The sequence below is a fragment of the Oncorhynchus keta genome, chromosome 12 (assembly GCF_023373465.1).
Source record: "Oncorhynchus keta strain PuntledgeMale-10-30-2019 chromosome 12, Oket_V2, whole genome shotgun sequence".
Lineage (NCBI taxonomy): Eukaryota > Metazoa > Chordata > Actinopteri > Salmoniformes > Salmonidae > Oncorhynchus > Oncorhynchus keta.
In genome coordinates, this window is record NC_068432.1 from 19,809,482 (window position 1) to 19,830,442 (window position 20,961).

At 40.8% G+C, this 20,961-nt stretch overlaps 1 protein-coding gene across 6 annotated transcripts; it reads right to left on the reverse strand.

Moving 5' to 3' along the window:
- Window positions 1-834: 834 nt before the first annotated feature.
- Window positions 835-17,525, reverse strand: LOC118391085 (GTPase IMAP family member 8-like). Of its 6 annotated transcripts, XM_052457813.1 has the most exons (8): window positions 17,404-17,525; window positions 9,051-9,232; window positions 8,699-8,798; window positions 7,869-8,594; window positions 6,962-7,681; window positions 6,591-6,715; window positions 5,602-6,289; window positions 835-5,461 (listed from the first exon to the last, which is right to left on the reverse strand). In XM_052457813.1, the coding sequence occupies exons 3-8, from the start codon at window positions 8,724-8,726 to the stop codon at window positions 5,175-5,177; spliced, it is 2,574 nt and encodes an 857-aa protein (XP_052313773.1). In that variant the 5' UTR covers window positions 8,727-8,798; window positions 9,051-9,232; window positions 17,404-17,525; the 3' UTR covers window positions 835-5,174. The 6 variants fall into 6 exon arrangements, with proteins under 6 accessions (XP_052313773.1, XP_035637985.1, XP_052313774.1 ...); XM_035782092.2 differs by lacking the exon at window positions 9,051-9,232 and having other exon boundaries at window positions 17,404-17,510; XM_052457814.1 differs by lacking the exon at window positions 17,404-17,525 and having other exon boundaries at window positions 8,699-8,784; window positions 9,051-9,820.
- Between the last annotated feature and the right edge of the window lie 3,436 nt (window positions 17,526-20,961).

Sequence of the window (20,961 nt, forward strand, 5' to 3'; positions counted from 1 at the left end):
GTCAGGTGCAGGAGAGCAGAGAGTTGTGAACAGGCGCACACTTTATTAGGCAGGAGAAACCAACAGACGGACACCACTGCGTCGAAACCTCCAGCCAATGCACAAGTGCAAACACGCAAACAGTCACAGTAATATTGTTTAAACACAATATCATACCTCGTGAAATAAAACACGGAATAAACGCATTCCAGTAAAGCGGGTCAACATAGACACGTAACCACAAAACAATCTCACACAAAGACATGGGGGGGAACAGAGGAATAAATACATGTAGTGTGGGGAATGATGTGTGCAGGGAACAAGACAAAACAAACGGATAAATGAAAAATGGAGCGGCGATGGCTAGAAAGCCGGTGACGTCGACCACCAAACGCCGCCCGAACAAGGATAGAGGCCGACTTCGGCGGAAGTCGTGACACCGACAAAGCAACTACTTAAACAATTAATTTTAAATACAGATCTCAGGAAGTGACTACTTTTCAGAAACTATTGGATTGACTGTCTTCAATTAATGGTAGGGCTGTATCTGGAACAGCATGTTGAACATAGAACTATCATGAATAGAGCACACACAATCTCCTATACTATTCCAATCATATTGTCATATTTGTTCTACACAATACATTTCTATGTGAACATTCTGTAAATGTTCTCCTGAATGTCCATTGCCCCAGGAGTACATTATCAAGGCAAACCAATTAAACAATGATATGTTAATTGTATGTGACGCTCATCTACTGTATAACTCTTTCAACATACCATTGAATAGGTTGAGCACTGCAATGTGTTACGGTTTTCTAATGGTGAAGGAGAGTCGGGCCAAACTGCAGCGTGTCGATTTCGATCCATATTTATTTAAACAAACGTAAAACACGACTAAACAGGAACACTACAACGCAATAACACCCGAAACAGCCTATACACGTGTCATCTAACAAGGACACTCAGGACAATCACCCACAATACAACCAAAGAATACGGCTGCCTAAATATGGTTCCCAATCAGAGACAACGATAACCACCTGCCTCTGATTGAGAACCACTTCAGACAGCCATAGACTTTCCTAGAACACCCCACTAAGCTACAACCCCACTAAGCTACAAACCACATACAAAAACCCATGTCACACCCTGGCCTGACCAAATAAATGAAGAAAAACACAAAATACTTCGACCAGGGCGTGACACAATGAATTTTATGATACCTGAAAATACTGCAGAGTAATTCAAAACCATTTGGAAATGTTGCTTAGCAAAAACAACTTGGAATCTGAGGGTAAGTGTTATTGTTTCAAACTCACACTACATCATCTTTAAAGAGATAGTTTACTCAGAATACAAACTAACACAATTTTCCTTCTACCTTGGCTGTAGTTGATTTATGAAGGCAGTTTTGGGATATTTTGTTTACTTTCGACACTTAATCAATCAATCCTTCAAATGTATCAATATTCGTAAATCAAAAATCATCCTAAAAGGCATCTGGTAGATTAAATTAAAACAGTATGGGACTAGATACGGAAGTAAAGCAGAAAGGGTTATCACTTTTAGCACGAACAGGCGCAGTGCTTGCTCACTATTAGAAACTTGCTATTTTATTTATACAACTACTAAAAACATGACGTTCCTGCCGTCAATGTCCTTAATCAGAATAGGTAGGATAGTGGATGGGGAAGGGCTTAAGATTACTGATAGGGAAGATAGACCCATAGGCCTTTTCTCAATTGGATAAAATCCTCAGTGACCCTGAAACTGAAAAGAGGTTGACATATGTAGGAGAGTGTCAATTTGTTATAAGGTGAATGAAGGATTTTCCTACTCTCTTCAATTGCCTCCTCTGGTGGAGGATGCTCAGGTGTATCCTACTGTGGAAGACTTTTGAAATCAGCCTCCTGCAAACGGCTGATGTTTCTCAGAGGAGAAAAGCGTGCTTGCACACATTTTAAAATGATCCGCTAATTATCCATTTATCTATAAAATGTATAGCACTACTAGCTGCACTTCTTTTTACCTCTTTACACATGTATTTTTGGATTCCACTCCGATAAACATAATTTGCTAGCGGAGAAGGAGTCTCATTTCTTACAAGCTCCTTTGTTTCCACGTTTCCTTTCCTCGCTTCCTCACTGAGGAGAGGAAAGGATGGGAGGAGATGATGCGAGGAGTTGATCAAATTCAATTGAGGAAAGGCCACAGTTCCCTCTGGTGGTGTCCACTCTACACGTGAGAGAAAGGGATTCCATAACAGCAGATGGCAGTAAATCACCAACCTTGGCTTTTTGTCTGTTCAGACAACACACTCCCGATAGTAGTGTGCACCCTTTCAGTGTGTTAACCAACTCATAGAAGTAGAAGGAATAGACTACTTTTAAATGGAGGTAAGACAGTCCTTCCGCTCATAGATGATGCATGTATGAACTACAGATTGACACCTCCAGCCCAAAGCGAGAGGTTTAAAAAATACTTAGTAGTCTCCAAAGTTCCAAAGCATATCTTTAACATTATTATCCCCAAAAAGTTAGTCATTTGGTCCAAAACACCATACAAAAGGGACATAAAAAACAACAATAAATATACAGAGATGGGCAAAGATACTTTTGCCAAGTAATGTATCTAACTAAAACACCAAAACTACCACTGCAAGTAGCCCCCAAACTACAACTACATTCTCAGTAAAGGTTACATAAACGTTTGACTTGTTATGACTGTTTTATGTGGTTGTTTATCAACCTCAGTTGCTCTTAATAAAAGCGTCTGCTAAATTACCTAAATGTGAATGTGCAAACTGAGAACTATTCTAATGAGCTCTGCCCCAAACAATTTGTATAATTTAACAAAGATTTTACTTACGTTTTTTCGATGCCAAACCCACCACTAGTGTGTGTGTGGTCAAAGAGCTCTATTTTCGTACCATCTGACCATAGCACCGCCTGGAATGCTAAACAGCATTGGCACTTGGTTTGAAACTGGTGCTATGGTCAGATGACATGAAAATAAAGCTCATTAGCCACACACACCAGTGGTAGGTTTGGCGTCGAAAACTGAAACATGTGGATCTTTTATGTTATGAGGCTATTTTGCCTCCACTGATCCTGGGACCCATGTTAAGGTCAGCAGCATCATGAACTTTACCAAGTACCAGGACATTTTAGCCAAAACCTGGTTTCCTCTAGTCTGGATACCACCTAACTCAAAGTTTCCTGACTTCAGAATCTAGAACGGCTCTTTTGATGTTGTCTGCATGAAAAACTGCATGATGCATTGATAATAAAGGGGATGTTATGTTTTACTGTTTGGTTCTGCTAGGCCTTTCTCACTCAAACAAACACACAGCCCCCGGTGGGAAGTTCATTATACCATATGATGGATATCAAGGATCTAGAAAGATTCTCTATGAAGGAATGGTCTAAGATCCCTCCCAATGTGTTCTCCAATTTCAGAAAACATTTGATAAAAATGCTCAGTGCCATTATCCTCGCAAGGTGCGGTACTGAAATAATTGAAAACAGGGATCATCTTTTTTAGATTTTTTTATTACTATATTACCAAATATTTTTCTCTGAGCAATTGTATTACTTTCAAATAATATATATCACTTTTTGCTTCAGTATTTGTATTATTTAGTTCATACAGTCTTTTTTGCTCATCGTTATCAAGGGGGCCAATAATTGTGAACCTGACTGTTTATGAGTACATTTTGTAGAACCTACACATAAAAAAATGCATATTCGATCAAATAAGCCTCACATAGCAAATTAGCAATATATTTTATTTTGACCAAATTCGACTAACTCATAGACCTCCAAATCCCCACTTCCGCTGATTAACGCTATAATTTTGCACAGCCAGATTTTAGGGTGGAGTCAAGCCTCTTGCTTGTTTGGGTACGGAGCTCATTAAAATAATACCAGGTGTGCTTTGCAGGTGCTCATTTACATTTAGGGTCACAAAGTTGTGGATAAAACATTTTTTAATAGAGAAGGGTTGAAAATACAAAAATACAGATCTCTAAAGTTTATTGTTACAAAACTAATCTAATTCTTGTTGAGGCCAGTGAAATATAAATGACGGAATGCACGAAGTTAATGGAAATACATATTTCAAATACATGTAACAGAAATACTGCCCATCTCTGTCAACATACACTGAGTGTACAAAACATTAGGAACACAATTAATTGCAGCTCTCAATCTTTTCAGTGGCATGTTGAAAGAGTCATAATAGTAGAATAGTAGTATATAGTAGTCACATACATATCTGTTCAACATATCATTTGTTAATTGGTTTGACTTGATCATGTAGACTGAGTATACCAGACATTAGGAACACCTTCCTAATATTGAGTTGCACCCTCTTTTTCCCTCAGAACAGCCTCAATTCGTTGTGGCATGGACTCTACAAGGTGTCGAAAGTGTTCCACAGGGATACTGGCCCATGTTGACTCCAATGCTTCCCACAGTTGTGTCAAGTTGGATGGATGTTCTTTGGGTGGTGGACCATTCTTGATACACATGGGAAGCTCTTAAGCATGAAAAACCCGGCAGTGTTGCAGTATTTGACATAAACCGGTGTGCCTGGCACTTACTACCATGCCCGTTCAAAGGCACTTAAATATTTTGTCTTTGCCCATTCTGAATGGCACACATATACAATCCATGCTTCAAATGGCTTAAAAATCCTTATTTACCTGTCTCCTACTGATCATCTACACTCATTTAAGTGGATTAAACAAGTGATATCAGTAAGGGATCACAGCTTTCCCCTGGATTCACCTGGTGAAACCAAGAGCAGGTGTTCCTAATGTTTTGTACACTCAGGGTATATGTACACAAATACATGGAAAGACACAAGTAATCTGCCACCATCTTCAACTAAAAAGAAGAACATCAAGAAACTCCCATGACAAAACTGAAATATCATGCAAGAACATTTGCTTATGTTGCTTATGTTCTGGATGTCATAAGGTGAATGCACCAATTTGTAAGTCGCTCTGGATAAGAGCGTCTGCTAAATGACTTAAATGTAAATGTAATGTCAATTCTCGGATGAGGTCCTGATATTATGCCCCAGATGTGTCAAGCCAAGGCAAGAGCTTGTTCCAAGAACAGTACATGTGTTATGTATTTTCTCAAAAGTAGGTATTACTTTCTTAGTATTGTCATTTTGAACTATGCTCAATGTGAATTCCTACGTTTGGTTTTCACCCCATAAGTGTGGGCCTCTGACTTTGCAGGACTATCCAACACCCTTGCCCTTATCTTGCCGTCCCCCAGACTCTCCTTGACTAGATTCCCCCATCCGTCCAGGGATTCGCCCATATAACTGACTGCTGAACTCATAGTGCCGTGCCCAGAGGATGCAGCAGATCTCCCAGCATACTTCACTCTCCATTCAGACACCTTGGCATGTGCTCCATAATTTATGTAGGAACTCCCAACTTCAGAGGGAGTCTCACAGCTCACTGAAAACCAGGGCAACAAACACTGTTAGAAGATCCCTTTGACTGGAATACCCAACAATAAATGTTAAGGATTTTAAGAAACATTTCTAAGATTAAAAAAAATTTAAAAACAGATTTGGAAAACGTAATGTCAAACGTACTGCTGGGGATGAAAAAATCAATGCTTTCCTTCCCCCGTACAAATGGCAGTTTAGATTCCTCTGGTTCTACCACCACTGCCTTCAACATCCGCTCTATGAGTTCCTCTTCTCTCCTGTTCCATTCCTCTTCGGTCATCATGCCCTTTCCTGCTAACCAGTGAAGCATTGGCTTCTGCCTACTCTTCTGTTCAATAGTGAAATTGTGCCCTTTGTTACGTACAACCATCTCCTTTACCTTCCTCAACAGTGTTGTGACCTGAGAGCTATCATCCCAGCCACGGCAGTTCAATACATGATACCTGTTCCCACATTTTTCAACAAGTTGTTGGAGTGCCTCTCCTTCTCTCTCAATATATTCCTCAATGGATCTGTCTCCTAGCCAATCTCCCCAGGTGAACAGCACCATTGTGTGTCTCCAGACTTTCTCAGTTAATAGCCCAAGGTGCTCCTCTACTGCTTTGAGGTCTCCCTCTGAAAATGGTGCAGAAATGGGAATGACCAGAAGAAAAGCATGGGGGCCAGGTAGACAGAGAGACACACTGCGCACCACTTCATCTTGAACCCAATCTCGTGCATCCTGTGGGGTTCTCTTCCACCAGCCTGGTGTATCTACAACTTTGAGCTTCATCCCAGCAACTCTCTTTTGTTGCATTACACACTGCATAGTTCTGTTTTGAATTCTGAATTCCTAAATATATCAACAACAAAAACATTTATAATCAGAATAATTAAGCAGAAAATAACTTTACCTGTATTTAGGAGTTACCAACAGGGGAATGTCATAAACAAACATCACTTTATGTTTTTAATTTCAACAAACTCCTTAGTATTAAAGAAACATTTCCTGGGCTTTAATTTCCACTTTAATGATAGAGACACTTTAAACGATAGTTACAGTTACAGGACAGGAGGACCCAAAATCTCAAAGTATGTTGCACTCATACAGTATCTGAAGGGATATAGAGCAGGGTGAATTCAAGTTTCCATACCTTGGTCAAAGCTGTCGGAAACAACTCTCCAACCAGTATTGTGTTTCCTGCCACACTCTTCCCAGCCTCTCTTCTCCCAACAAGTACAATTCTCAACTCATCCTCAGAGAATATTTGTTCCTCCCCTTAAAAATAAAAATCTACAATTTCTGCATGCTCTTGTTAAAAAAACAACACTTTTCTTCTATTTCCTCAACTCAAGGGTGTTTACAAAGACTAATTCCAAACTAAATCAATAACAAATGCCTTTTTTTTAAACCTAGGAGATATGCACAAATGTTTGTCCACAGAGGAAACCGAAACAACAATGTAGAAGTGGTGAAAGTAGACATAATCTGTTAGTTTTATGCTTAGAATTCAAATAAACTCACCTTTAAACAGTTCTCTGAGTGTCATCATTTGTCTCTGCACCTTCATTGTGATCTTTTGAGCTCTTTCTTTTCCAGCCCTCTTTTTCTGTTCCAAGTCTGCTGAAACATCTGTGTCAATTTCATAAGGACAACCTCTGTTTTCTGCCACCATCTCCTCTACTTTCTCCAGCAGCTCGATTACCTGTGTTGCATCACTCCGATTCTTGTTGTCAAAAACATGGTATCTGTTACCACATTTCTCAATGAGCCACTGAAGACCCTTCCCTTCACTCGCAATGCGCTGTTCAACAGTTGTGTCTCCCAGCCAGTCTCCTCGTGTGAAGAGCACAATCGTGTGCTTCCAGACTGCATCTGTGAGGAGACCCATGTGCTCCTCAACAGCTCTCTCATATGATTTGTTGAATGCTGTTGCAAAGGGAACCACCAGAAGGACCGCATGGGGTCCTGGAGGACATTGAAACACACTGTGCACTATCTCAAATCTATCCATCTTGGAGGTGTTCTGTAGAGAACTATTGTAGTGCCAGCCTGGTGTGTCAACCACCGTAAGCTGCCTCCCTGCTACTTCACCATGTCTTGTCACACAGTGCACTGTTCTTCTTGTATTATCAGCAACATCAAACACACCTTCCCCCAGAATGGTGTTTCCTGCTGAGCTCCTGGCAGCCCATTGTGCCCCAACAATCACAAGCCTGAGGTATGTTGGGCTAGTTGCCTCTCCTTAAAAATGGAAAATAAATCAGAAATCTACAGGGAGGATACAGATCAAATGCTCTGAGGTAAGAGAAGGGGTGTTTGCTCCTGTGTTATGCAATTTTTCTGGTACTCAAGAAGAAACTATATGTATAATGCTGTCAGGTTTCATTCAGTCTTGTCCTTAGTATTTCACACACACATTTAAGCTCACCTTTGATCAGCGCTCGGAGTCTGGTCCTTTGTCTCTGTACCTTAGCCATCATCCGTTTGGCTACTTCAATCACTGCTAATCTGTTCTCTTCCAGCTCTTCAGACAGAGCTTGGTTTGTCTCATAATGATTGCCATCGTTTCCTGCCACCATTTCTTCTATCTTCTCCAGCAGCTCTGTGACCTGGGTGTCATCACCCCTGTTATTGACATTCAAAACATGATACCTGTTCCCACACTTCTTAATAAGCCATTGAAGATCCGGCCAAACGCTTATGTGTTTCTGTAAACTTATGTCATTGGGGGGAGTGATTGTACTAAACAGCACAATAGTGTGTCTCCAGACTCTATCATTGAATAGCTCCAGGTGTTCCTGTAACGATCTTTTGAATATGTTGGGAAAAACGGTGTCCACGGGAATGACCAAGAGAAAGGCTTGGGGTCCAGGATGACATAGATATACACTTCTCATGATTTCCAATTGATCCAATTTGGGAGTATTATCTACAGGATAACCCCACCACCAGCCTGGGGTATCAATCAAAGTTATCTGCCTCCCATACACATACCGTTGTCCGCTCACACATTGGGCAGTTCTTCTTCCTGTCTCAAAAATGTCTCTGCCCAGGATGGTGTTTCCTATTGAACTCTTCCCGCTGGCTTCTATATCCCACATCTGTCTTCCCCCAATTAGCACAATCTTCATCTCTGACCGATGGTGGGTCTCCCCTGTCAAAGAAAGAGCTCAGTATATTCCTGAGGCACTCCTCAAATGGGAATGAGTTTTTCTTTTACAGGGTACTGTATATCCTGAACATTGCCACAGAACTTACCGAGGGAGGGAGGAGCCCTACTTGCCATTTTGTGTTCTCCACACTTCTTCCTCCTTAGCCGTCACTGGCAGTAAGACTTATTACCCCTAACAAAATAAAACTGACAGACATTATGTTTTTATGAGAAATTTGATTAAATGAAGCACATAATAGAACTTTGAATGTTGCATCGACATCAAATTGCTCTCAAAATTAGGTATTTTTCAAGATTATGTTTTTAGACAGATATACATCATACCCAAGAAGACTCAAGGCTGTAATCGCTGCCAAAGGCGCTTCAACAAAGTACTGGGTAAAGGGTCTGAATACTTATGTAAATGTGATGTTTCCATTTATGAATTTTTTTACCCACTTTTTCTCCCCAATTTTGTGATGTTGTCTCGTCGCCGCAACTCCCCAATGGGCTCGGAAGAGGTGAAGGTCAAGTCAGGCATACTCCAAAACATGACCCGCCAAACCACGCTTCTTAATTAACACCCGCACGATTAACCCGGAAGCCATCTGGACCAATGTGTTGGAGGAAACACCGTTCAACTGAGGAAAAAACGTCCAGCCTGCAGGCACCCAGCCCACCGCAAGGAGTCACAATTGAATCAATTTTAGAATAAGGCAGTAACGTAACAAAATGGGGAAAACGTCAAGGTGCCTGAATACTTTCCGAATGCACTGTATACCACGGCTAAGGGCTGTTCTTAAGCGTGACGCAACGCGGAGTGCCTGGATACAGCCGTTAGCCCGTGGTACATTGACTGTATACCACAAACCCTGGGGTGACTTATTACTATTATAAACTGGTTACCAACGTAATTAGAACAATAAAAAGTATTTTTTTGTCATACCCATAGTATATGGTCTGATATACCAAGGCGTTCATCCAATCAGCATTAAGTGCTCGAACCAGGTTTATAATTGTAAATAAATCCCATTTGCGCATGTGCATAACTGTAGATAATTCTGATAGGAGAGTTTGAGTGATGAAAATTGGTCAGAGGATCTCAAAATCTCTAAGCAAGAAACACTTGGATGAACATTAAAAAAACGAATGTTAGACTATTTTCTGGTAATTGTACTGTTATTATGTGCCAGATGTTAAGACTACAAAACATTACAAACGGTTTTCAACAGTTCGCTGCCCGCACCCGCCCGCCCGACTAGCATCAACTATAAATACCTAGGTGTCTGGCTAGACTGTAAACTCTCCTTCCAGACTCATATTAAACATCTCCAAACAAAAATCTAGAATCGGCTTTCTATTTCGCAACAAAGCCTCCTTCATTCACGCCGCCAAACATACCCTAGTAAAACTGATTATCCTACCGATCCTTGACTTTGGCGATGTCATCTACAAAATAGCTTCCAACACTCTACTCAGCAAACTGGATGCAGTCTATCACAGTGCCATCCGTTTTGTTACCAAATCAATTTATACCACCCGCCACTACGACCTGTATGCTCTAGTCGGCTGGCCCTCGCTACATATTCGTCGCCAGACCCACTGGCTCCAGGTCATCTATAAGTCTATGCTAGGTAAAGCTCCGCCTTATCTCAGTTCACTTGTCACGATAACATCACCCACCCGTAACACACGTTCCAGCAGGTATATCTCACTGATCATCTCCAAAGCCAACACTTCATTTGGCCCACTTTCCTTCCAGTTCTCTGCTGCCAGTGACTGGAACGAATTGCTAAAATAGCTGAAGTTGGAGACTTTTATTTCCCTCACAAACTTTAAACATCAACTATCTGAGCAGCTAAGTGATCGCTGCAGCTGTACATACAGTGCCTTGCGAAAGTATTCGGCCCCCTTGAACTTTGCGACCTTTTGCCACATTTCAGGCTTCAAACATAAAGATATAAAACTGTATTTTTTTGTGAAGAATCAACAACAAGTGGGACACAATCACGAAGTGGATCGACATTTATTGGATATTTCAAACTTTTTTAACAAATTAAAAACTGAAAAATTGGGCGTGCAAAATGATTCAGCCCCCTTAAGTTAATACTTTGTAGCGCCACCTTTTGCTGCTATTACAGCTGTAAGTCGCTTGGGGTATGTCTCTATCAGTTTTGCACATCGAGAGACTGAAATTTTTTCCCATTCCTCCTTGCAAAACAGCTCGAGCTCAGTGAAGTTGGATGGAGAGCATTTGTGAACAGCAGTTTTCAGTTCTTTCCACAGAATCTCGATTGGATTCAGGTCTGGACTTTGACTTGGCCATTCTAACACCTGGATATGTTTATTTTTGAACCATTCCATTGTAGATTTTGCTTTATGTTTTGGATCATTGTCTTGTTGGAAGACAAATCTCCGTCCCAGTCTCAGGTCTTTTGCAGACTCCATCAGGTTTTCTTCCAGAATGGTCCTGTATTTGGCTCCATCCATCTTCCCATCAATTTTAACCATCTTCCCTGTCCCTGCTGAAGAAAAGCAGGCCCAAACCATGATGCTGCCACCACCATGTTTGACAGTGGGGATGATGTGTTCAGGGTGATGAGCTGTGTTGCTTTACGCCAAACATAACGTTTTGCATTGTTGCCAAAAAGTTCAATTTTGGTTTCATCTGACCAGAGCACCTTCTTCCACATGTTTGGTGTGTCTCCCAGGTGGCTTGTGGCAAACTTTAAACGGCACTTTTTATGGATATCTTTAAGAAATGGCTTTCTTCTTGCCACTCTTCCATAAAGGCCAGATTTGTGCAATATACGACTGATTGTTGTCCTATGGACAGAGTCTCCCACCTCAGCTGTAGATCTCTGCAGTTCATCCAGAGCAGGGGTGTCAAAGTCAAATGGACGGAGGGCCAAATAAAAAATTTAGCTACAAGCCGAGGGCCGGACTGTTCGAATGTTCATTGAAAAATGTTTAAATGACGCATATAGTCTAGTGAACCTAATTGAACCTACTGAAAACCTAACAAATATATTCCAATATGATCAGATAAATAAAGCAATATTTTCTTATGGCTCTGTCAGTAATCTTTAATTTTCAACAGACACAAAAGACAAATTTCCTTTATATAAAAATCCCCATAACATGAACATTAAATGAAAGAAACATTCAAGGCACCATCAGTAGCCTATATTTTCTATTTTAGCAAAAGTGGGCTAAATTTACTTCAAAGAAAAAAACAATAATAGCAATTTTCTATCATCCACTCAACTGAAATATTTTTTAAAATATAATTGGATTGAAATACAATAAAATAAAGTGCAAAAATCTATTAATCAAAAACAACACTTTGTTTAAGGAGAAGTAACATGCAGTGAAAACAAATATTAAACTTTAACTTTTAAACTTGAACTGAGTAAAAACTCTAAATATGTGATTGCACAGTAATGTTCACTTGTTTGAGGTTGAGGGTGATACTTGGTGGTGTCCCATCTTTTCCACAAGTTCATCAATGTTCGGGGTGGCTCTGAGCTGAGGAAATCCTCAGAATTGAGTGGAGGTGTTCAGCAGTAAGTCGACTTCTGTGTGATGTTTTGTTCAAGTTCATCAAAGAAAACAGTTGTTCACACAGGTATGTGCTGCCAAACATAGACAACGTTTGAGCAGCCTGGATGCGCAGCTGGGGCATTGTGTCGGGAGGAAACGGGCGAACTCCGCAGCACCCACTGCCGCATATTTTGCCCTCAATCATTGCATTGAGGTCAATCAACTCCATTTGGAGGTTTGGTGGTGAGCTTTCCACGTCAATAGCAAATGGGTTATTCCAACCTGCTTTTTGTGCTTCAAAGTCAGCAAATCGGCTTTCCCACTCGAAAGTCAGCGGCAAGCATACCTATTTTATCAGCCAACTGTGCGCTCACGCACTGGTAGAGAGCTTCTTGTGGTCTGGCAGCTGGGAAAGTGGCTCAAATTTTCTTTCCGCATCTTCTCCCACAGAGTCAGTTTGGTTTTAAATGCCTTCACTGTACTGTACATATCAGAGATGACACGATCCCGACCCTGCAGCTGCAAGTTCATTGCATTCAGATGACTCTTCACACAGAAAAGCCATTTCACACAGAAACATTTCGTCTCTTGTGTTGTGTCTTTCCCTTGCTGTCCAAGAACAGACAAATCTCCTCACGGCTCGAAACATCTTTGAAGCACCTTTCCCTGGCTTAGCCATCGCACCTCTGTGTGATAAGGCAAATCACCATGCTCCGTTTCTAACTCCGTCAGAAATGCCTTGAACTGGCGGTGATTCAAACCTTTGGCTCTGATAAAGTTAACTGTGCGCGTGATGATGCTCATTACATGCTCCATTTTCAAGGCTTTACCGCACAACGCTTCCTGGTGTATGATACAATGATAAGCTGTCAGCTCACCTGTCGCGTTTTCCTCTTGCATCTTTTCCCGTATCTTCGCCACCAGTCCGCTCCTGTGTCCACACATCGCAGGTGCTCCGTCGGTTGTCAAACCCACGAGTTTTTCCCAAGGCAGCTCCATCTCATTTACACATCTTGACACCTCTTCATACAAATCATGCCCCGTAGTTGTGCCATGCATAGGACGTAAAGCCAAAAACTCCTCTGTCACGCTTAGGCTGGAGTCCATCCGCGGATGAAAATTGACAACTGGGCAATGTCAGAAATGTCGGTGCTCTCATCCACAGCCAAGGAATATGCAATGAAATCTTTTCCCTTTTTCACAAGCTGCTCTTTTAGATTGATGGACAACTGGTCTACTTCTCGGCAATGGTGTTTCTGCTCAGACTCACATTTAAAAGAGTTGCCTTTTTTCTGGGCAAACTTCGTCACAAACTTTAATCATGCAGTTTTTGATGAAATCCCCTCCGTAAATGGCCGGGCTGATTTAGCGATCTCTTCTGCCAAAATAAAACTGGCCTTGACAGCAGCCTGGCCTTGTGATTTGGCTTTTTTGAACAGAGCCTGTCGAGATTTGAGGCCTCGTTTTAATTCCTCTGCCTTTTGTAGCCTTTGTTCCATGTCCATATTCTTGTTTTTGTCCGCGTGTTTCGTTTCATAATGTCGTCTCAGATTATACTCTACCTCCGTGAACAAATACTCCGACTCCCACCTTGTTTGAAACCCCCGGTTCTCAGTGTCCACCTTCCGTTTTGCCATTTTTGATGGGTATCTGAAAGTTAATTTTACTGTGATGCTGACAACTGCTGTGCCAATAAATATTGAAATGAAGCAGCCTACTGCACCGTTGCATTGTGGGAAATGTAGTATTGGTGCGTGTAAAAGATCTGCGGGCTGCCGGCTTGCCATTAAATCAATCATTATTCGCTGTGGCACTCTGACATATGTGATCCAGAGTGATCATGGGCCTCTGGGATGTTTAAGCTGAAAGTTTAGAGGGATGGCCAGGTCTTGGTAGAAATATTTTTTCAATATTATCGTTGCACAGTGCCAAAAGCTTGGGAAATATTTTTGTATCCAAATCCGGCTTTAAACTTCTTCACAACAGTATCTCGGACTGCCTGGTGTGTTCCTTGTTCTTAATGATGCTCTCTGCGCTTTTAACGGACCTCTGAGACTATCACAGTGCAGGTGCATTTATATGGAGACTTGATTACACCCAGGTGGATTGTATTTATCATCATTAGTCATTTAGGTCAACATTGGATCATTCAGAGATCCTCACTGAACTTCTGGAGAGAGTTTGCTGCACTGAAAGTAAAGGGGCTGAATAATTTTGCACGCCCAATTTTTCAGTTTTTGATTTGTTAAAAAAGTTTGAAATATCCAATAAATGTCGTTCCACTTCATGATTGTGTCCCACTTGTTGTTGATTCTTCACAAAAAAAATACAGTTTTATATCTTTATGTTTGAAGCCTGAAATGTGGCAAAAGGTCGCAAAGTTCAAGGGGGCCGAATACTTTCGTAAGGCACTGTAGTCCATCTGTAAATAGCCAACCCAATCTATCTACCTCATCCCCATACTGTTTTTATTTTATTTACTTTTCTGCTCTTGTGCACACCAGTATCTCTACTTGCACATCATCATCTGCTCATTTATCACTCCAGTGTTAATCTGCTAAATTGTAACTATTCGCTCCTATGGCCTATTTATTGCCTACCTCCTCATGCCTTTTGCACACACTGTATATAGACTTTATTTTTTCTACTGTGTCATTGATTTGTTTATTGTGTTATTGGCATGTTTATTGATTACTCCATGTGTAACTCTGTGTTGTTGTCTGTGTCACACTGCTTTGCTTTATCTTGGCCAGGTCGCAGTTGCAAATGAGAACTTGTTCTCAACTAGCCTACCTGGTTAAATAAAGGTGAAATAACATTTTAAATAATAAACAAATGGCCCATTTGCGAGATCAACTTGTCATTTGGCCTATGGCCTATTTATTGCCTTACCTCCTCACGCCATTTGCACACACTGTATATAGACTTTTTCAAATGTTTCTAATGTATTACGTAGTTTGTTTATTCCATGTGTAACTCTGTGTTGTTGTTTGTGTCGCATATGCATATATATATATATATATATATATATATATATATATGAAATGAGATGTAGGCCTATCAGGGGCTATAGGCTACCTGCCTTTATATAAGCAAACCATGGCAAAATTTTCAGATAGTCCACAGTAGCCTAGGCAAGATGTAGGCAAGATGTAAACTGAACGATTTAGCATCTTAATTAGTTCAAATTAACAGACAAATTTTTTCAACATGAATAGCGAGGCGATTTCGAGGTAATAAATGCTTGTGTTTTCCAATAGCCTGCTGGATTGGCTACTGAGGATGGTGGTCATAATTTCAATCACTGAATTAAATATGAATAAACCAAATATGCTTGCGAACAACAGCCAGTGTTGTTGACAATCATTTTTTATATATATATGTTTTTATACCTGTAGCTTAATCTGACTATTGTTGCGTCAATCTAATGCATTCTATCAACAAATCGGCAATTGCCATAGAGCTTTGATAACTTCCAATTTAATTAACTAAACATGTCCATTAATAATTGCACAAGGCTACAACAACAAACTGAAGTTATAGGCTATTTATTCAAATTGGTTTGACAGCTATACAAGCGGCACAAATTGATTTTCGTCATTTCAACATATTGTAATGTTTTACCCATTCGAAAGTCTCTCAGCCTATCACACAATGTTATACAAATGAGTTGCTGTACGTGAGGATGCGGGAGGCATGCTGATAGTTTTGGGGAAGGCGTTGTGTGCGGTTTGTCAGTGCTGGTGTGCACTCTGTTCATCCCCCCAAAAATCAACTCGATTATTCGATGGGGAATCAGTGTCCAAGACTGTTTTCGCTAGTCAACAAACAACGTGCGAGTTTCGGTGGGTTTACAGGATCGTTACAATATGTATTGTATCAAATAGTATCCTATTTGATGGCCAACAGAGGAAAATGTATCATTCTCCACATTTAATGTCAGTTTCATTGAGAACTTTTCCCCATAAAAAGAATCACGTGAGGGAGTTCCATAACTTCCATTTGAAATGTCCACTCCGGCAGCCACCGAGACCCAAGAACTGAGCACGCATAAAACAAATCGTTTGATACCATTTTATTTAAGCAAACTCAACATTAGAATACAGTTTAAACCACCTTCTAGGGAATTATTGTAGTGCGCCAAAGTCGTTTTCCAATGCTTCATTATTTATTGATGTACATTAGTTCTAGCGTATTAATGTTTTTTTAGGTATCTAAATAGCCTATCTACAACTGGTAAAACGTTATCACGCGAAATGTGCACTTGCAGCGGTCTCCTCTCGCTCACGTGACTCAGCCAATAGCTGTACACATGCACTCAATCAGTAGCCTGACTCGCTTTCTGACAGTCAGTAGCAAATAACAGTGAATTATATATGTTCTAAGGGAAATGCCTTGGCAGCCGATTTAGGAATAGCCCAAAAACATTCAAACCGCGACAAATATATTTCAGCCGTCAAAAATCGTTTTCAAAGCAAGAAAATGACGAATAGTGCATTACTGGTTACGGTTATGGTCCCCGCCTCTTATTTTCTTCTGTGGGGTTTATCGCGGTTGGCATCCAAAGTTGTGGTGCATTACCGCCACCTCGTGTAGGCGCCCCCGACTCCCACCTATGTACCGGAGACCTAGTTTAATAAAAATTGACCAACAGATAGAAGTATGAAGAGGGGTTCCTGCACCTTTACAAAAAATATATCAAGTTTGAAACTGCACTAACGACTGTGGTGTTTGGATGCAGTATTTGCAGCTATACTGCACTCTGACTGCAGTATTTTTTCGTAAGGGCAGATACAGAAATGCTCACATACTGGAACGGCCCGAAATGAGGACCGCAATTGCACCCCTCTCAGTTTTTGGGGCGACCCGAACAAATTAATCTACAAATGTGAGTGTAAATCTGAGAAGCGGTAGACCTGTTCTATTTGCACCATTTCTTTTCTCCCCTTAAATAAAATTGTAGCTTTTACTTTCGGTTTTGTACACCAGTTTCAAAGTGCTGAAAATGGGATATTTGGGTTATTGATAATATATTTCTCACTACTTTAGATGGCACAATGATTCTGCACACTATACATTGCTCGTTTTGTCACAAACTGAAATTAGTATAATATAGTATATTACGCATATTGTAAAGTAGTATTAGTAAGTGGTTTTTCATGTTTAAATACTGCTAATTTATACGTCAAAAGTTTGTCGTCGCAGAATGGTAATAAACAGTATATAAGACAAGATCCTTGTGTTACACTAATTGATTTCAGCAACTTACCATATGTTGAATGAGATGACTTGGTACAATATCTTGTCGCAAAGTCAACAAAAAGAGTAGCGGGTGAAAGTGAAATCTGAACACACACACACTGGCACTAACTTTCTGAGTCTGCATTCCAGGGTTGCATTTCGAAATATAACATTAGATTCACAATGTTTAAAGGCACAGTCAATTTAGTGTATGTAAACTTCTGACCCACTGGAATTGTGATACGGTGAATTATAAATGAAATAATCTGTCTGTAAACAATTGTTGGAAAAAATGACTTGTGTCATGCACAAAGTAGATGTCCTATCCGACTTGCCAAAACTATAGTTTGTTAACAAGAAATTTGTGGAGTGGATGAAAAACGTGTTTTAATGACTCCAACCTAAGTGTATATAAACATCTGACTTTTTCTGTATGTCCAAGACATCGCAAATATTTTTGTGTTGATATTGAGACAGTCCATTTTAACAATCATCTAGGATCCAGGGAATACATTTGTGTCCCCCGTGCATAGCCGCGGGAAATAGGGGTGCTGCAGGTCCCTTTGAAAAATCAACTTAAAAAACTAAAATATATATACAGAGTCTTCAGAATGTATTCAGGAATGTACTTTTTCCACATTTTGTTAAGTTACAGCCTTGTTCTAAAATTGATTAAATAAAACATTTTAAAAACTCCAATCTACACACAATGCCCCATAATGACAAAGCGAAAACAAGTTTTTAGATTTTTTTGCCAATTTATAAAGAATAAAAAACAGAAATGTCTTATTTATGTAAGTACTCAGAACCTTTGCTGTGCGACTCGACATTGAGCTCAGGTGCATCCTGTTCCCATTGATCATCCTTGAGATGTTCCTACAACTTGATTGGAGTCCACCTGTGGTAAATTCTATTGATTGGACATGATTTGGAAAGACACATGCCTGTCATTATGAGGTCCCACTGTTGACAGTGAATGTCAGAGAAAAACCAAGCCATGAGGTCAAAGGAATTGTCCGTAAAGCACCGAGACAGGATTGTGTGGAGGCACAGATCTGGGGAAGGCTACCAAGAACTGTCTGCAGCATTGAAGGTCCCCAAGTACACAGTGGCCTCCATCATTCTTAAATGGGAGAATGGCCTTGGTCAGGGAGGTGACCGAGAACTCAATGGTCACTCGGGTGGTGAGGGTAGGAAACAACATCTCCACCCCGCTGATCCTCCACACTGGGGCCCCACAAGGGTGCGTTCTCAGCCCTCTCCTGTACTCCCTGAACACCCATGACTGCGTGGCCATGCATGCCTCCAACTCAATCATTAAGTTTGCAGACGACACAACAGTGGTAGGCTTGATTACCAACAAGGACAAGATGGACTACAGGGAGGAGGTGAGGGCCCTCGGAGTGTGGTGTCGGGAAAATAACTTCACAGTCAATGTCAACAAAACAAAGGAGATGATTGTGGACTTCAGGAAACAGCAGAGAGAGCACCCCCATATCCACATCGATGGGACAGTAGTGGAGAAGGTGGAAAGTTTTAAGTTCCTTGGCATACACATCATGGACAAACTGAAATGGTCCACCCACACAGACAATGTGGTGAAGAAGGCACAACAGCGCCTCTTCAACCTCAGGAGGCAGAAGAAATTTGGCTCGTCACCAATAACAGTTACAAAATTTTACAGATGCACAATCGAGAGCATCCTGTCGGGCTTGTATCACCGCCTGGTATAGCAACTGCTCCACCTACAACCGCAAGGCTCTCCAGAGGGTAGCGAAATCTGCACAACGCAACACCGGGGGAAAACTACCTGCCCTCCAGGACAACTACACCATCCGATATCACAGGAAGGCCAAAAAGATCATCAAGGACAACAACCACCCGAGCCACTGCCTGTTCACCCCGCTATCATCCAGAAGGTGGGGTCAGTACAGTAAAAGCTGGGACCGAGAGACTGAAAAGCAGCTTCTATCTCAAGGCCATCAGACTGTTAAACAGCCATCACTAACATTGAGTGGCTGCTGCCAACACACTGACTCAATCTCTAGCCACTTTAATAATACAAAATTTGATGTAATAAATGTATCACTAGTCACTTTAAACAATGACACTTTTTATAATGTTTACATACCCTACATTACTCATCTCATATGTATATACTGTACTCTATACCATCTACTGCATCATTCCTTTACACTTGTGTGTATAAGGTAGTTGTTGTGAAATTGTTATATTACTTGTTAGATATTACTGCACGGTCGGAACTAGAAGCATAAGCATTTCGCTACACTCGCATTAACATCTGCTAACCATGTGTATGTGACCAATAACATTTGATTTGACAGAGCTCTTGAGTTCCTCTGTGGAGATGTGAGATCCTTCCAGAAGGACAACCATCTCTGCAGCACTCCAACAATCAGGCATTTATGGTAGAGTGGCCAGACGGAAGCCACTCTTCAGTAAAAGGCACATGACATGACAGTGCGCTTGGAGTTTGCCAAAACTCCGAAGTTGAAGCATGGTGGTGGCAGCATCATGCTGACGTGATGTTTTTCAGCGACAGGGACTGGGAGACTAGTCAGGATTGAGGCAAAGATGAACAGAGCAAAGTACATAGATCCTTGATGAAAACCTGTACCAGAGCACTCAGGACCTCAGACTGGGGCGAAGGTTCACCTTCCAACAGGATAATTACCCTAAGCACACAGCCAAGACTCTACAGGAGTGGCTTCGGGACAAGTCTCTGAATGTTCTTGAGTGGCCCAGCCAAAGCCCAGACTTGAACCCAATCAAACATCTCTGGAGAGACCTGAAAATAACTGTGCAGCAACGCTCCCCATGCAACCTAGAGCTTGAGAGAATCTGCAGAGAGGAATGGGAGAAACTCCCCAAATACAGGTGTGTCAAGCTTGTAGCGTCATATCCAAGAAGACTCGAGGCTGTAATCACTGCCAAAGGTGCTTCAACAAAGTACTGAGTAAAGGGTCTGAATACTAATGTAAATGTGATAGTTCAGTATTTAAAAAAAACACAATGTAAATTACCATATTATACATATCAATCAAATGTATTTATAAAGCCCTTTTTACAGCAGCAGATGTCACAAAGTTACATAAAATATATATATTTTATTCACAAAAGTAGTGCACTGGGCCTTTAATAGTCCTGTATTAGCAGATGACAGATGTCTTCAGTGCGCACATTTTCCAACAGCAAATTGCAGCCCCACCTCCAAACTACTTCCCACGGCTATGCACTCACTACTGTAAGTTGCTCTGGATAAGAGCGTCTACTAAAGGGGAAAAGGAATGAATAGACCATTTCCGTTTCCACATAGAAATACGTTGCATTTCAAGAAACTCTAAAACATACAGTACCGGTCAAAAGTTTGGACACCCCTACTCATTCAAGGGTTTTTCTTTATGTTTTACTATTTTCTACATTGTAGAATATTAGTGAAGACATCAAAACTATGAAATGTCACATATGGAATCATGCAGTAAGCAAAAAAGTGTTAAACAAATCAAAATATATTTAGGTTCTTCAAAGTAGCCACCCTTTGCCTTGATAATAGCTTTGTGCTGTA

Coding starts and splice junctions, on each gene's coding strand:
- LOC118391085 (XM_052457813.1), bottom strand. CDS start 8,726: ATGGCAAGTAGGGCTCCTCCCTCCCTCG. Junction 7,682..7,868: donor ACTCCGAGCGCTGATCAAAG/GTGAGCTTAAAT, acceptor TCCATTTTTAAG/GAGAGGCAACTAGCCCAACA. Junction 5,462..5,601: donor TGATTTTTTCATCCCCAGCA/GTACGTTTGACA, acceptor CCTGGTTTTCAG/TGAGCTGTGAGACTCCCTCT.